Source organism: Staurois parvus, unplaced genomic scaffold, assembly GCF_062004578.1.
Source record: "Staurois parvus isolate SC_StPar_1 unplaced genomic scaffold, SC_StPar_1.0 ptg000053l, whole genome shotgun sequence".
Taxonomy (NCBI): domain Eukaryota; kingdom Metazoa; phylum Chordata; class Amphibia; order Anura; family Ranidae; genus Staurois; species Staurois parvus.
The window spans coordinates 6411838-6429465 of record NW_028317849.1 but is presented as its reverse complement, the minus strand read 5'-3'; the positions used below and the strand labels follow the sequence as shown (position 1 = coordinate 6429465).

The 17628-nt window shown below is 38.5% G+C and overlaps 1 protein-coding gene across 1 annotated transcript in view; it reads left to right on the top strand.

Annotated features, from left to right (window-relative positions):
- Positions 1–17628, top strand: part of NWD1 (NACHT and WD repeat domain containing 1) — a 97622-nt gene that overhangs the window by 70402 nt on the left and 9592 nt on the right. Inside the window, exons 14-18 of the mRNA XM_089667611.1 lie at positions 1777–1973; positions 11393–11671; positions 12172–12262; positions 15332–15486; positions 15636–15912. Of these exons, the coding sequence (XP_089523737.1) occupies positions 1777–1973; positions 11393–11671; positions 12172–12262; positions 15332–15486; positions 15636–15912 (999 nt within the window). The remainder of the gene's footprint in view (positions 1–1776; positions 1974–11392; positions 11672–12171; positions 12263–15331; positions 15487–15635; positions 15913–17628) is intronic.

Below are 17628 nucleotides of genomic sequence, written 5' to 3'. Positions count from 1 at the left end.
ATTATTACTGGTTTTAGTAATAACTTAAGACTTTGGCTCCATGCACACGGGACGTTTTGATAACGCTGGTAACGTTAGCTGTGTAAAGTCATGTTAAAAACATGAGTTTTCCAGCTTTTTTTTGTGTTTTTGCATTAGTGTATAGAGGCGTTTTCCTGCATTTGCATTTTTTAGCTTTTTTTTACAAAAACGTTTTTTGGTCAAAAAAACATCCAAAAATGCCGTTTTTTTTAACGTTAAAACGTCAAAAGCCAAAAACAGCAGCTGTAAAAATGTCCAGTGTGCATGAGGACTAAGTTGTGAAAGGCAGATGCAGGACCAGCATAGAGCTCACTAACACGCCTATAGCAGATGAAGCAAGTCTGAAAAGGAGATTCACACACCGATAATATCATCCACAAGAAACTTTATTGGTGACTGCTCAGGCAGAATATTAATAATAGAAAAAAAAAATCTTTGCATGGTAAAAATGGCTCCAGGTAACAAAAAATGTATTACATCTGAAAATGCCTGTCCTGGTCAATGTACAGTCCTTTTTTAATTTTATAGTTCACTATATACATCTTATTTGCGAGTACATTTGCAGTGGCATGACTGCTCTATTGTCATTGATCCTCTTGATGTGGTCTGGCAGTAGGTGGGAAACATCTGCCTCATGTTATTAAGACATTCAGCCAGAGAAATTACATGTCCCAGTGGGCCTAACAAGGATGCAGCCATCATATCTAATGATTGGTAAGCTGCAATATTTGACATTTTTGATATTGTGTTTAAAACCACTTTAGGTGTCGGCAGGCCCTCTGCTGATTGAAATTTTACATATGCATCGTTCTAATATTGTGAATTGCCTTGTAACATAGATTATCCTTGATTTTAAGTTGTTACAGTTATTAAAGTGTTACTAAACCCAGGACCCTGCATTCACTATATCTGGTCACCCACAGTACATACAACATGGAAATCCAACTATTTTAGTAAATATAAACTGCTAAATACCTTTTCTCATCAGCAGTTAGAGCAGTCTTGTGACTTAGTGTGCTCAGTGTCCAGCAGAGCACATGTTAAAGCTTGTAGGGGGAGTTTTCTTTCTGCTCTAGGAGGATGCAGAACCCCTGACCTCTGTCTGATTGGCCCTGTGCTGATCACATGCATTCTCCCAAGAAAAAAAAAACCTCTCTAGCAATACACACCAAACTGTGTGTGTGCAGAGAGCAAAGCTTGTAGGGGGAGTTTTATTTCTGCTCTAGGAGGATGCAGAACCCCTGACTTCTGTCTGATTGGACCTGTGCTGATCACATGCACTCTCCAAAGAAAACAAAACCTCTCTAGCAATAAACACCAAACTGAGCATGTGCAGAGTGTCTTCACACGATACGTCTTATCAGAAGATAAGAGGGGGGTACTAGAAGAAGGGGAGGATCAGAGAAGTCAGGATCAAAAAGCGTTTTATGCAATGCAGTGGGTTAACCCCTTAGCTCCACAGTGTGTATAACAAGCATGCTTTACTGCATATACTGCATATACCGGGACTGATTTTCCCGGTGTGGGTTTAGTAACACTTTAAAAGAAAACCCTAAAGACAAAAATATGACACCTGCCAGGTCAGTTCTTCAAAGTCATTAACTCTAGGTAGTAAATGTATGATTATTATGTTAGTCATTGAGGGCAAACCTTGCAAAAATGAGGTAAGTGTGACTGCGGCAGCTTTCATATTCCTATCATCACAAGTTGATTTTAAGAGCAAGACTATTTGTAATTCACTCTGTCTGCTTTCAGCTGGCATACTGTGCGTCCAGGTCTTTGGGCACGGAACGCGTGCAGTCTCTTGCTCTCTTGACAATACACTGCTACTGTGGAATCTTGTAACTGGTAAACATTACCTGACCATTCAAGAGGACCATACAATTTATGAAAATGCCTATCTGCATGTGGATGAAAAGAAGGAGATCATTTATTCAGTAGCAGGATCTCAGGTGTGTCAATCTTTGTCTAGCAATGAACCCTACAATATAACACACAACTAAAAAGAGAGAACATTGGGCTTCATCAGCAAAGCAGAATAGAAACAGCAAGGTTGTGGAAAGGGAGAAGCCTACAGAACTGATTTGACTGTTTTTACCATTCATGCCAATGGCTCTTTAAGCCTGGGTTCACACTTATGAGGCATATCGCATGTGATTCGCACAGGAACCGCACTGCATACTTGTGCAAATCACATGCGAATTCTGTGCGGTGCGATTTGAGCCATACATTTTACCCCCTTCCTGACCAGGGCAATTTTCGGCTTTCAGCGCTGTCACACTTTGAATGACAATTGTGCGGTCATGCAACACTGTACCCATATACATTTTTTACCATTTTTCTGAGACAGATAAAACTTTATTTTGGTGGTATTTATTCACCGCTGGGATTTTCATTTTTTTTTGTTATGTAAATGAAAATGTCCATTTATTATTTTGCAAATAAATAATATTTCATCATAAATCCTGGCCAAAATGTATTCCGTTATCTTTTTAGTAAAAAAAAAAAAAATAAGCCAAATTAGTTTATAACCAAAAATTATATTATTTTTTTTATATTATTATTTATTTATTTATTTTTTTACATACTGTCACCCTAGCAGTACAGTGTCACCATGGTGACACTGTACTAATTTTGGGGGGTGATGAAGATTTTTTTTTTTTGTTACACTGATTGCTTTTACACCCATATAGGATGTAAAAGCAATCATTTATCTTTCTCTCTGCATTCTTGCAGCCATTGAGAACTACTAAGTGACCTGTGATTGGTCACAGCTTGTCACATGGTACAAGGCTGTTTTGAATAGCCTTGTACCATGTGACCTCTGTGATCATTCACAGATTTCACACGTAGTAAGCAATGATGTCAGAAGTGATTGGCCAATCAGTGATCACATGATCGGGACCTCGTACAGAGGTCTCGTCCAACGATCGGTGTTTCACTGTTTCCGGAGGACACAGCGGGCACCGGATCGCGGTGCTGCGCGCTCCCGGGGAGCGCACACAAGCAGGGTGCGGGGAGACCGTTTATAAATGGCCCCCCGACCCTGCAGTGCCACCGTCTGGCCGTTTATATACAACGGCCGGTCGGGAAGTGGTTAATAAACACAAAAACAGCTGGAACTCCACTTTAAGATGTAACAAACAGCTCTTTTCTACAGGTTGCTGACATTTCTTTTACATTAAAGCAGAGTTCCAGCCGTTTTTGTGTTTATTAAACATCAGCAGCTACGCAAACTGTAGCTGGTGACTTTTAATAAACACACACTCACCTGTCCCAGAGTCCAGTGATGTTCTCACCCATGCCGTCCCTTCTCTCCTCCATGGCGTCGGCATCTCAACTGTGGGCACCAGGGTGTGACAGCTTGCGACTTCACAGCCTGGTGCCCACTGCACATGCGCGAGTCACTCTGCGCCTCCTGATTGGTCCGGCATTCTTCTGGGACCTGTGAGAGTTCCCAGGAGACTGCGGGAGGAAAGAGGGGGCTGAACTTCCGGCTCACTTTGCCGCAGGCACCTGTCAAAAATAGGTATCTGCTCCCCCCCAAAAAGTGAAAAATATGGCAGTGGAGGGGGGGGGGCAAATAAGCAGAGCTTCCACTTTGAGTGGAACTCCGCTTTAAAGTAGTTGTAAACCCTCACATATACCCAGTGAAGTGACTAGCCTCAGGTGATACAAGAAGATGAAACAAATCCTCCTACATAGGTTGTACCTATCTATCAGCAGTCATTTGCACTGTACATCCTTGTAAAACTCAGTGATGAAAAGGATTTTTCACAGCTTCACAGAGCAGGGGAGGGCAGCTACAGTTACACACTGTACAAGAGCTCTAAGAACTGATTGGAGGGAAGGGACACTCCCCCCTTCACACAGTACACAGGAACAGAGCTGAGGCTGTCAATCAGCTGGAGCTCCCTACCTTGTCACCTTTTTTCTCTTGGTGTCAGGAAAACTTGTCAAAAGTGGCTCGCACAGATATAGAGAAGTGCAGCAGAGAAGTTAGGAAGCATAGAGAAATGGAAATTAGTGCTTTGGAGAGGGGCACGTAAACACTATAGAAAGACGTGCTTTGTGCAGATTTCATGCCTGAGGTTTACAACCACTTTAAGGGCCAAGTGTAAGGCTTTGTAGAGAGAATAGTAATAATCTTAAAGGTTTGCATTTGAGAATAGAAATTCATGTTCCATCATAGTTCATGCTCTCATCCAGTAAGGTCTTTGTTTTTGGTTGAATGATAATTTCACAAGCTAAATGATAACCCTATTAACATACCTCATAGCAGTGCCCAACATACAATGTAGTAGTCTTTACTGTAATTTGAAAAAACTTTCATTGTTTGTGTCACTGCTGAGCATACTGCTGGCCCCTTTTGCAGGTATAGCTATGTGCAGCACAGTGGCTAAAAGGTTAGCACGTCTGCCTGGCAGTACTAAGGTCGTTGGTTTGAATCCCAACCACAGCACCACCTGCCTGGAGTTTGCTTGTTCTCCCTGTGCCTGCATGGGTTTCCTCTGGATACTCCGGTTTCCTTTTACACTCCAAAGACATGCTGGTAGGTTAATTGGCTCCTGTCTAAATTTACCCTAGTAAGTGTATGTATGAATGTGAGTTAGGGACCTTAGATTGTACGCTCCTTGAGGGTTAGGGACTGATGTGAATGTACAATACATAAAAAACGCTGCATAAATTGACAGCGCTATATAAGTACCTGAAATAATAATTAGCAATCAACCAAGTGTCTCTTTCCCTTATTAAGGACTTCACTTTCTAAAACTGTAAGGGGGTGAAGATGTCTTCATTTTAAAGCAGTATGAAGCATCTTTTACAGCTTCTATCCAGGTAGCAAGATATTTAACTTTGGAGCCAAATATTACAGGAGAGACACATACTATAGATTCAGTACATTAACATTCCTTTATACCACATTTGGAATTCTTCATAAAGAGACCCAGAAGGTGAGTTATATGCATTAACCTCCTTAGCGGTATTCCCGAGTGTAGCTCGGGGTAAAATTTGAGTACCAAGAGCGGTAACCCCCAGCTACACTCGGGCTTACCATGCGGCGTTGCTCAGGGAGTCCCTGCAGCGCTTACCTTGTCCTTCGATCCCGCGATGTGTCCCCTGCAGCGTCCCCGGCCATCTCCTCCGGCCGATGCCGGCATCCGGCTTCCGTGTTCCGGTCCCTGTGACGTCGGGACGTACGGGTGCCGGAACCATTTGAAATTTTTAAAAAATGTCATTTTTTTAAAAATGATTATTACATAGTAAAAGATTGCTGTTTCAATGCATTTCACATACATTTTGTCCCTAGTGCTTTGTCCTGTGCCCTGCCTGCATTTTTACTGTTCTTTCTACCTGGAAACTTAGAAAAGTCCATGGCGTCCAAAAAGCGTCCCTTTACGTCAAAAGCGGTTTTAGACCAGCTAGAGAACAGCGATAGTAAATCAGAACCACTTGCAGAATTGAGTGATAATGATTTGTGGGGAAATTCGTCATCAGACACTGAAAACGATTTTGCGACTTTGCTCAGCGATGTGCGAATTTGCCTCTGTATTTCAAATTTCAGTGTTTTTGGTTTGATTATATTTAGAGATGAGCGAATTATTCAAAAATTCGATTCGGCTGATTCGCCGAATTTGAGGAAGAAATTCGATTCAATGCGAATTTATTCGCTGCGAATTTAACTTATAAAAAGGGTTTCTAGGCTTCAGAGAGCCTTTATATTAGTGCAGAACACTGTACCTTTAATTTAAATGCCCTTGGAGATGAGGAAGGAGAAGGAGAAGGAGAAGGATGAGAAGAAGGATGAGAAGAAGGAGAAGGATGAGAAGAAGGAGAAGGATGAGAAGAAGGAGAAGGAGAAGGATGAGAAGAAGGAGAAGGAGAAGGATGAGAAGAAGGAGAAGGATGAGAAGAAGGAGAAGGAGAAGGATGAGAAGAAGGAGAAGGAGAAGGATGAGAAGAAGGAGAAGGAGAAGGATGAGAAGAAGAAGAAGGATGAGAAGAAGAAGTAGGATGAGAAGAAGGAGAATTCCAAGCCGGCAAAAAGTGTATCTGCAGAGCTCCGCTATTTCTTAGCGGAGCTCTGCAGATACACTTAGCGGAGCTCTGCAGATACACTTTTTGCCGGCTTGGAATTCTTCTTATTTTCATCCTACTTCTTCTTCTTCTTCTTCTTCATCCTCATCCTCAGAAGAAGAGGATGAGGATGAAGAAGAAGTAGGATGAAAATAAGAAGAATTCCAAGCCGGCAAAAAGTGTATCTGTCAGAAATAGAGGAGCTCTGCAGATACACTTTTTGCCGGCTTGGAATTCTTCTTATTTTCATCCTACTTCTTCTTCTTCTTCTTCATCCTCATCCTCATCCTCTTCTTCTTCTTCTGAGGATGAGGATGAAGAAGAAGAAGAAGTAGGATGAAAATGTATCTGCAGAGCTCCGCTAAGTGTATCTGCAGAGCTCCGCTATTTCTGACAGTTCTCTGACATTCACTCCATACAGCGGTTGAAACATTGTATCTATTTGTTTCCATTTATGGAAACAAATAGATACAATGTTTCAACCGCTGTATGGAGTGAATGTCAGAGAACTGTCAGAAATAGCGGAGCTCTGCAGATACACTTAGCGGAGCTCTGCAGATACACTTTTTGCCGGCTTGGAATTCTTCTTATTTTCATCCTACTTCTTCTTCTTCTTCTTCATCCTCATCCTCATCCTCAGAAGAAGAGGATGAGGATGAAGAAGAAGAAGAAGAAGAAGTAGGATGAAAATAAGAAGAATTCCAAGCCGGCAAAAAGTGTATCTGCAGAGCTCCTCTATTTCTGACAGATACACTTTTTCCCGGCTTGGAATTCTTCTTATTTTCATCCTACTTCTTCTTCTTCTTCTTCTTCATCCTCATCCTCAGAAGAAGAAGAAGAATGAAAAGAAGAATGAAAAGAAGAAGAAGAATGAAAAGAAGAAGAAGAAGAATGAAAAGAAGAATGAGAAGAATGAAAAGATTCTTCTGCTTCTTTTCATTCTTCTTTTCATTCTTCTTCTTCTTTTCATTCTTCTTCTTCTTCTTTTCATTCTTCTTTTCATTCTTCTCATTCTTCTTTTCATTCTTCTCATTCTTCTTCTCATTCTTCTTTTCATTCTTCTTCTCATTCTTCTTTTCATTCTTCTTCTTCTTTTCATTCTTCTTTTCATTCTTCTCATTCTTCTTTTCATTCTTCTTTTCATTCTTCTTCTCATTCTTCTTTTCATTCTTCTTCTCATTCTTCTTTTCATTCTTCTTCTTCTTCTTTTCATTCTTCTTCTTCTTTTCATTCTTCTCATTCTTCTTTTCATTCTTCTCATTCTTCTTCTCATTCTTCTTTTCATTCTTCTTCTCATTCTTCTTTTCATTCTTCTTCTTCTTTTCATTCTTCTTTTCATTCTTCTCATTCTTCTTTTCATTCTTCTTCTCATTCTTCTTTTCATTCTTCTTCTTCTTTTCATTCTTCTTTTCATTCTTCTTCTCATGAAGAAGAAAAGAAGAATGAGAAGAATGAAAAGAAGAATGAAAAGAAGAAGAATGAAAAGAAGAATGAGAAGAAGAATGAAAAGAAGAATGAAAAGAAGAATTGAAAAGAAGAATGAGAAGAATGAAAAGAAGAATGAAAAGAAGAAGAAGAAGAATGAAAAGAAGAAGAAGAATGAAAAGAAGAATGAAAAGAAGAAGAAGAAGAATGAAAAGAAGAAGAATGAAAAGAAGAAGAATGAAAAGAAGAATGAAAAGAAGAAGAAGAATGAAAAGAAGAAGAATGAAAAGAAGAAGAAGAAGCATGAAAAGAAGAATGAGAAGAATGAAAAGAAGAAGAAGAAGAATGAAAAGAAGAATGAAAAGAAGAAGAATGAAAAGAAGAAGAAGAATGAAAAGAAGAATGAAAAGAAGAAGAAGAATGAAAAGAAGAAGAAGAAGAATGAAAAGAAGAATGAAAAGAAGAATGAGAAGAATGAAAAGATTCTTCTTCTTCTTTTCATTCTTCTTCTTCTTTTCATTCTTCTTCTTCTTCTTTTCATTCTTCTTTTCATTCTTCTCATTCTTCTTCTCATTCTTCTTTTCATTCTTCTTCTCATTCTTCTTTTCATTCTTCTTCTTCTTTTCATTCTTCTTCTTCTTTTCATTCTTCTCATTCTTCTTTTCATTCTTCTTTTCATTCTTCTTCTCATTCTTCTTTTCATTCTTCTTCTTCTTTTCATTCTTCTTCTCATTCTTCTTTTCATGAAGAAGAAAAGAAGAATGAGAAGAATGAAAAGAAGAATGAAAAGAAGAAGAAGAAGAATGAAAAGAAGAATGAGAAGAAGAATGAAAAGAAGAATGAAAAGAAGAATGAGAAGAATGAAAAGAAGAATGAGAAGAATGAAAAGAAGAATGAAAAGAAGAAGAAGAAGAATGAAAAGAAGAAGAAGAATGAAAAGAAGAATGAAAAGAAGAAGAATAAGAATGAAAAGAAGAAGAAGAATGAAAAGAAGAATGAAAAGAAGAAGAAGAATGAAAAGAAGAAGAATGAAAAGAAGAAGAAGAAGCATGAAAAGAAGAATGAGAAGAATGAAAAGAAGAAGAAGAAGAATGAAAAGAAGAATGAAAAGAAGAAGAATGAAAAGAAGAAGAAGAATGAAAAGAAGAATGAAAAGAAGAAGAAGAATGAAAAGAAGAAGAAGAAGAATGAAAAGAAGAATGAAAAGAAGAATGAGAAGAATGAAAAGATTCTTCTTCTTCTTTTCATTCTTCTTCTTCTTTTCATTCTTCTTCTTCTTCTTTTCATTCTTCTTTTCATTCTTCTCATTCTTCTTCTCATTCTTCTTTTCATTCTTCTTCTCATTCTTCTTTTCATTCTTCTTCTTCTTTTCATTCTTCTTTTCATTCTTCTCATTCTTCTTTTCATTCTTCTTTTCATTCTTCTTCTCATTCTTCTTTTCATTCTTCTTCTTCTTTTCATTCTTCTTCTCATTCTTCTTTTCATGAAGAATGAAAAGAAGAAGAAGAAGAATGAAAAGAAGAATGAGAAGAAGAATGAAAAGAAGAATGAAAAGAAGAATGAGAAGAATGAAAAGAAGAATGAGAAGAATGAAAAGAAGAATGAAAAGAAGAAGAAGAAGAATGAAAAGAAGAAGAAGAATGAAAAGAAGAATGAAAAGAAGAAGAATAAGAATGAAAAGAAGAAGAAGAATGAAAAGAAGAATGAAAAGAAGAAGAAGAATGAAAAGAAGAAGAATGAAAAGAAGAATGAAAAGAAGAAGAATGAAAAGAAGAAGAAGAAGAATGAAAAGAAGAATGAAAAGATTCTTCTTCCTCTTCTTTTCATTCTTCTTTTCATTCTTCTTCTTCTTTTCATTCTTCTTCTTCTTTTCATTCTTCTTTTCATTCTTCTCATTCTTCTTTTCATTCTTCTCATTCTTCTTCTCATTCTTCTTTTCATTCTTCTTCTCATTCTTCTTTTCATTCTTCTTCTTCTTTTCATTCTTCTTTTCATTCTTCTCATTCTTCTTTTCATTCTTCTTCTCATTCTTCTTCTCATTCTTCTTTTCATTCTTCTTCTTCTTTTCATTCTTCTTTTCATTCTTCTTCTTCTTTTCATTCTTCTTTTCATTCTTCTCATTCTTCTTTTCATTCTTCTCATTCTTCTTCTCATTCTTCTTTTCATTCTTCTTTTCATTCTTCTTCTTTTCATTCTTCTTTTCATTCTTCTCATTCTTCTTTTCATTCTTCTTTTCATTCTTCTTCTCATTCTTCTTTTCATGAAGAAGAAAAGAAGAATGAGAAGAATGAAAAGAAGAATGAAAAGAAGAAGAAGAATGAAAAGAAGAATGAGAAGAAGAATGAAAAGAAGAATGAAAAGAAGAATGAGAAGAATGAAAAGAAGAATGAAAAGAAGAAGTATTCCAGTACAGCAAAAAGTGTATCTGCAGAGAGCTCCGCTATTTCTGACAGTTCTCTGACAGTTCCTTCACATTTACAGCGGTTGAAACATTGTATCTATTTCCGAATAAAAACATCTGTATCCTAAATGGAAACAAATAGATACAATGTTTCAACCGCTGTACATGTGAAGGAACTGTCAGAGAACTGTCAGAAATAGCGGAGCTCTCTGCAGGGACACTTTTGCCGGCTGATCGGGAAAAATCCGATTCGCGCACCCGAAGTATGCTAATATTCGGATTCGAAGTGGAATTCGAAACGAATTCCACTTCGCCTGGTTCGATTCGCTCATCTCTAATTATATTATTGAATTAAATTTATTATTATTATATTATTATTTTTTATGATTATTTATTAAATTATAATTTATGATTTCGTGTTTCAAATTTTATCCTACCTGGGATGTTTACTAGACTCTTGTTCGTACAGATTTCAGTGAGTCATTCCTAAAAATTACAGCCTACAATAAAAAACTACATATTTCCATGCAAAAAAATGGTACCGCTTTCAGCACAAAAAAATCAGAAATAATCATACCGCCGAGGAGGTTAAAGTGTTCCTAAACCCAGGACCCTGCATTCACTATATCTGGTCTCCCACAGTACACAGAACATGGAAATGCAATTATTTTAGTAAATATAAACTGCTAAATACTTTTTTCTCATCAGCAGTTAGAGCAGTCTTGTGACTTCTATCTGTGTCCAGCAGAGCACTGGTTAAAGCTTGTAGGAGGAGTTTTCTTTCTGCTCTAGGAGGATGCAGAACCCCTGACCTCTGTCTGAACAGTGCTGATTAGCCCTGTGCTGATCACATGCACTCTCCCAAGAAAAAAAAAACCCTTTCTACTAATACACACCAAACTGAACATGTGCAGAGTGACTCCACATGATATGTCTTATCAGGAGATAAGATGGGGACACTGAAAAAAGGGGAGGATCAGAGAAGTCAGGATCAAACAGCCTTTTTACAAAATGAGAGGATTAACCCCTTAAGTTCCACAGTGAGTATAACAAGCATGCTTTACTGCATATACAGACTGATTTCTGTTGTGGGATTAGTAACACTTTAAAGCTTTCTAAATACTAACAAACAATTTAGGAATTCCTGTTGAAACCTATGTATTGTGTAGCACCTGCTCTATGCACTGTCAGTTCTGAAATCACGAGAATGTAAACTAAAAGTACTTTCTCTATATACCTACATTAACCTAAATTCAATGACATCTATGTAAAAAGCAAGGGTTCAGTGAATCATATAGAGAGTTTTAGCACAGCCAAGCTTGAGCTCTACTAGATGGAGCGTCATCCTGATGAGGCTAGAGTACTCTGTGGTCCAAGTGCATCAAGTCTGGCAAAAGTTTGACATTTCCGGTTTCTTTATGTATTATACTCATTAATTAGTCACTTCTGTCTTTCTTCATTCTTCAGGTCTGTGGATGGAATATAGAATCTGGGGCTCCTGTTCTGTGCTTTTCACCTGGAATTCATGGGTTTCCATTGCAAGCTGCAGTATGCTCCCCACAACAAACTGTAATGACAGTAACAGAAGGAGGTACAATTCACATTTGGGAATCCACCACAGGACAACTAAGGGGTTCAAGGCAGATACCTGGTGCGGATGCCGAGTCTGCACATCCAGTTTGTAGCTGCACTATTCCCAAATACGGAAAGATGGTGGTTGGTTTCCAAAATGGCCTTCTGGCACTGGTAAGTTGAATGGTTATCACATCTGTAACATTTCAAAAAGCATTCGGTAACTAATAACTGTATAGACCAAAAAAAAGAAAAAAAACACCACTCCAGGTTGGTTCCCTCTTCCACTACCATACACACACTAAATCCCAGGTGCTGGCTCTGTCCGCAGCAGACTCTAATATACAAACATCCGATGACCACACATCTGGTAAAATCACCTTTATTTCTTCTTATAGCATATTCCACAAATATGACAGTGATAAAGGACTCCAGCAAACGCATTTCATGCTATGACTAAGCACTAGTGGAGCATGAAACGCGTTATCTGGAGTCCTTTATCCCTGTCATATTTGTGGAATATGCTATAAGAAGAAATAAAGGTTGTTTTACTGGATCTGTGGCCATCGGATGTTTGTTTGCATAACTGTACACTGGTCAAGCTGCATAAAGAATGATTATAATGGAAACAGCAGTGTACTTGGGTGGTAAAGTTTCATCTTCTTGTATATCAGATTTCCACTGGAGGAGCTGTATCAGCCGAAAAAATGCCCAGTGCTCTCATCTTTGCAGTGATCTCTGATGATGAGTCATTATTTGCTGCAGGTAAGTAATGTACATACTATAACAAATATACTTTAAATTGTATTAAAAAATGGTATCATCCACGCTGGAAGCAGCCTACCAGGTATTGTTCCGTTGGTACTGGGTTCCGGCTCGTCTGGCCCAGGCTAACCCTGCCTGTAGTGATCGATGTTTTCAGGGTTGTGGCCATCGTGGCGATGTACTGCATATCTGGTGGTCATGCCCGAGGTTGGTTCATTTTTGGTCTCGTGTGTTTGGCCTCCTTTTCACTTTGTTCCATCTCTCCATACGCCGGGATGCTCGGTATGCTTTGCTTCATTGCCCCATACCGGGCCTCTTGGCTCGTCAGCAGCGGTTGGCTTCCTATTTGTTTTTATCGGCTACTAGGACAATTGCTCAGGCCTGGAAGAGTCCGTTTGTACTTTTCCAGGGGGTGTGGGATCGTATGACTACTATGATGCTCAAGGAACAGATGTCGAGTATATGCAACGACTCTCAACATAAATTTTTGAAAGTATGGGAGCCGTGGTTGCAATACGCCTTTCCCACGCTCCCCCCGGCCAGTGTGGGGAAGTAATGGAGTTTGGTATTGGCGCTCGTGGACCCCTGCTCTTTGGGTTTTTTTTTTCCCCTTTCTTCTCTGCTCTTCTTCTCTCCTTTTCTGTTTGTTTTGATGTGACAGTGGACAACTGTCTTTAGTTGCGATAGTCAGAGTCTTACTGATGTTATTGTAACCTATGTGCCATTGATAGCCCCTGCGTGGACATACGTTTTGCCTTATTGGAATTAGAGCGTTGTCTCCTCTATTATGCCTTTTTTATTGGTGCAATTGATAGCCCCTGCGTGGGTGTGTTTTGTTGCCTCTGTTTTATACTGTTTAAAATTAATAAAAAAACATTGAAATACAAAAAATGGTATCATAGTGAGCAAGGATGCAATAAAATCCTGAACATTTGACAAATCTCAAGCCAAATCTGAGAAAACAATTATACTAAATCCAGCAAAAATGTATCCTACATCTCTCACCTCAACCTAAAACAGATGAAACTTCATCTTACAGTTATGAGGAAAGATTAGAGAAACTGAATTTATTCTCTCTTGAGAAGAGGAGATTAAGGGGGATATGATCAACATGTATAAATACATCAGTGGTTCATATAGTGAACTCGGTGTACAGCTATTCACCCTGAGGTCATCACAGACGACAAGGGGGCACTCTTTACGTCTGGAGGAAAAGAAATTTAATCTCCAAATACGAAAAGGTTTCTTCACAGTAAGAGCTGTGAGAATGTGGAAGAGACTCCCTCAAGAGTTGGTTCTGGCCTGCTCAGCTGATTGATTTAAAAAAGGCCTGGATTCTTTTCCTAGATACACATAATATAACTGGATACTAAAATTTATAGGTAAAGTTGATCCAGGGAATATCCGATTGCCTCTCGGGGGATCAGGAAGGAATTTTTTTCCCTGCAGGATTTTGATCGTGCTTTGTTGGGTTTTTAGCTGTGGATATAGGATTATAACTGGTTTTTTTTTAATGGTTGAACTGGAAGGACTTTTGTCTTTTTTCAGCCAGGCTAACTATGTGACTATGTAACAGCTGATAAAACTGCATCCTATAGCAGGCAAAATCTCATCCAACTTTGAACAACACCTAATCTTACTAAACTTTAGCACAAAGAGAGGTACGCATATATGGGGCCCCATGGATAAAGGCCACATTTCTGTGAGGCCATACATATGCTTACAGTCGGCAGGAGGGTGTTAACAAAACAAAACTCTGTTGACACAGGCCCTATGCTGCAGAATTAGTTTTTTGTCAAATGTAGAAATAAATTTTGATGGATAAGGTCCCCAAAAGAATTACTGTTTCTCAAAAATGGATATTGTAATTAGTGGCTTACTTGGCATGTCCGGCACCCAAGGTCAATAATTTTTTTTCATCTCCCTCTAAAAAAATGGTTGAATTGTGGGTGTGGCCATATTGCTCTTGCAGTGGGAGTGGCTTAAAGAAGCATAGTTAAATAAAACCTGAGCTCCTGCCCCTATACTCAGCACACATATGCCACAGTACCACAAAATATGCTACAAGCTAGAGTGTAACAGACACATACAAACATCAGAACACTAAAATAAAACTGTTCCAATACATTAGCTTTTCTACACAAAATCTACCTTTCAGATGTACTTCAGGAGTATTGTAATGTATTTAGAGTGCAATAGTCAGGAGTGTGAAATGTAAAACATAGTGAAGGGAATTTATCAAAACTGGAGCAGCCAGAATCTAGAGTAGCCATGCATGGCAACCAAAAAGCTTCTCTCTTCAGCTTGTTCGGGGTTCAATTCTAGTTTTGATGAAAGCTAGACCTTTTTTGGTTACCATGCACAGCTGTTCCAGATTCTGGCTGCTCCAGTTTTGATAAACTCCCCTAAGTGTCTATAGTGAAGGGGTTTGGAGTGCATAACACATAGGCCACTTTGCAAAGTACAAAAAAAATTGACCCCCTCTTCCCAGTACAAATCATCCCCCCGGCCCATATCCCACACTGTACAAATCTCCCCTAACATACATAAATTCCCCTCCCAGCCTACACCATAAGTGCAGACATCCCCAGCACAGACCCCTCAGTGCAGAGAGACCCCCCCAACACAAAATCCTCAGTACAGATGGACCCCCTCAGCACAGAACAACCCCCCTCCCCCACACAGAGCCCTCAGCACAAACTGACTACTTCAGCACAGATCACCCCTCTTGATCCCTCATTACAGACCAACCCCCCCAGCACAGACCCCTAAGCACAGACCAGCTTCCCCCAGCACAAGAAATGGACTGCCCCCAGCGCAGACCACTCAGAACAGATACCCTCCCAGCACAAGCTTCTCAGTACAGGCTCCCCCCAGCACAGACCGACCATCCAAGCATAGACTGATCCCCCTAATACAGATGGATTTCCCAGTACAAATCCATCAATCCCGACATGCTCCCCCAGCACAGAACCCTCATCTTTGAAATGTTCTCAGTTATAAAACAAAGTGATGTTTATAGTTCTGATTTTCATGATTTCAAAATATAATCTCTTTATTTCTATCCAGGATTTGGGAAACAAGTGCAAGTATTTCGGGCTGACTCTAACACCCTTAGGACATTTCTAGAATCCTGTCTAGAACATGACGACATGGTAAAAACAGCTGTAATACATAGTCAGAAGAATATCATTGTAACTGGATCCCAAGATGAAACTATTCGGGTTCGTAAGAAATATTTAAAACTACAATTTTGTCCAGATAGTACAAAATCTACTGTGCAGTAAATTGCACCCTTCAAATGATAAATTCAGATCAAGTGTTTCTTTGCCACACTGTTACATTTCATAATCACATGTAATGTATTTTGCAGGTCTGGAGTTTGTCTAAGAGGGGAACTCTTCTAGACACATTTTTTGGAATGGGAGTATCAGTCACTGGACTGGCCTTAAATGGAAGCACTTTATTATCTTCATCCAACACTGCTTACTACCTTAAACTCTGGAACCTAGATTATGATCAGAAGCACAAGACAGTGCCTCCTTTTCAGGATCGTAATGGCTGTGTTGCTCTATCCAATGGAGGTGACCGGGTTTATTTTCCAAAAACTGGTGACAAACACAAGATTGTGGTCTGGGACACAGTGCAAGGTAAATTAAAGCCAATATGTTTTATGGACGTAACATTCACAGAAATTGGCCCATGTTTGCTGCTATCTTTATTTACAATACTGAAAAGTAAATTAATAAGAAAAATGGGACAGTATATACTGTATATTCAGGGTATACAAGGTAATACATAGTAAATTTCAATTTTTTAAAATATTTAGTATATTTTTCAATTTATAGTATATTTTAAAATATAGATCACTCAACATTTTACACACAGTAGATTTAACTTTACTACAGTAGATTGATAATCTTTGTGAGTAATAATTATAATAAAGTGCATATAGGATGATAACACATGTATGCCTATGCTTTAAAATAAAAGTAAATTAACTCGCAAAACACCAGAACCCACACTATTGCAAACTAATCTATACCTACAGTTCAAATTCACAAAAACATATTAAAAGTGAAAAAACTCTTGTACTATGACATACAAAATAATAATCTTCCCCCCACATATTTCTCAGAGGGACAAATCCTGACATGTCAGCCATTAACATTTCGTGTCAACTTTAAAGTAAATCTTTGGCCAGGCTGTAACATATTTATTGTTCATAAAAAGCAGTTAATTTGATTTAAAACGGAATATGCAGTTCAGTTTTGGGCACCAATTCACAAAAAGAACATTGGGGAACTGGAGAAAGTACAGAGAAAGGCGACCAAACTGATAAGAGGCATGGAGGAGCTCATCTATGAGGAAAGATTAGAAGAACTGAATTTATTCTCTCTTGAGAAGAGGAGATTAAGGGGGGATATGATCAACATGTATAAATACATCAGTGGTTCATATAGTAAACTTGGTGTAGAGCTATTCACCCTGTGGTCATCACAGAGGACAAGGGGGCACTCTTTTCATCTGGAGGAAAAGAGATTTAATCTCCAAATACGGAAAGGTTTCTTCACAGTAAGAGCTGTGAAAATGTGGATTAGACTCCCTTAAGAGTTGGTTCTGGCCAGCTCAGTGGATTGCTTTAAAAAAGGCCTGGATTCTTTCCTAGATACACAGAATATAACTGGATACTAACATTTATAGGTAAAGTTGATCCAGGTAATATCCGATTGTCTCTCGGGGATCAGGAAGGAATTTTTTTCCCTGCAGGAGCAAATTTGATGGGTTTTTTTTGCCTTCCTCTGGATCAACTGTGGGTGTAGGTTTAAAATTTATTTTTTTTCTTCTCAATGGTTGAACTGGGTGGACGTTTGTCTTTTTTTCAGCCAGACTAACTATGTAACTATTAAAAAAGCTATAGATAATTAGATAATAAAACAAGCCCTCACTGACTTCTGTAGCTTCAGTCACCCCAGTGTAATGTATCTTCATAGTTTGCAGCAGAAGTTGTTAAAAATATTTTTTTTCAGTTAATGTACTATGAACAAACCATTCTCCTATGCTTGTCTCTCTTGTCTTCCAACTGCAGGAGGTGCCTCTTCAGTCGTAAGCCACTGTACATGTAACTTTTAAATACTCCAAAACATAGAAGAGAGAAAGGTTCACTATAAAAGCCAACTTCTAAATTATTAAAGCAAAAATATGTACAGACAGTTTAACTGGTGCCATGACAAGTTCCAAGGCTTTTCACTCCTCACAAGAGCTAAAAGGAGTTGGCACTGCCATAGCACCAGGTGAACTGTTTGTGCATTGTTTGGCTTTGATAAAATAGAATTTGGCTTTTATGGTGAGTGGCTCTCCCTTCC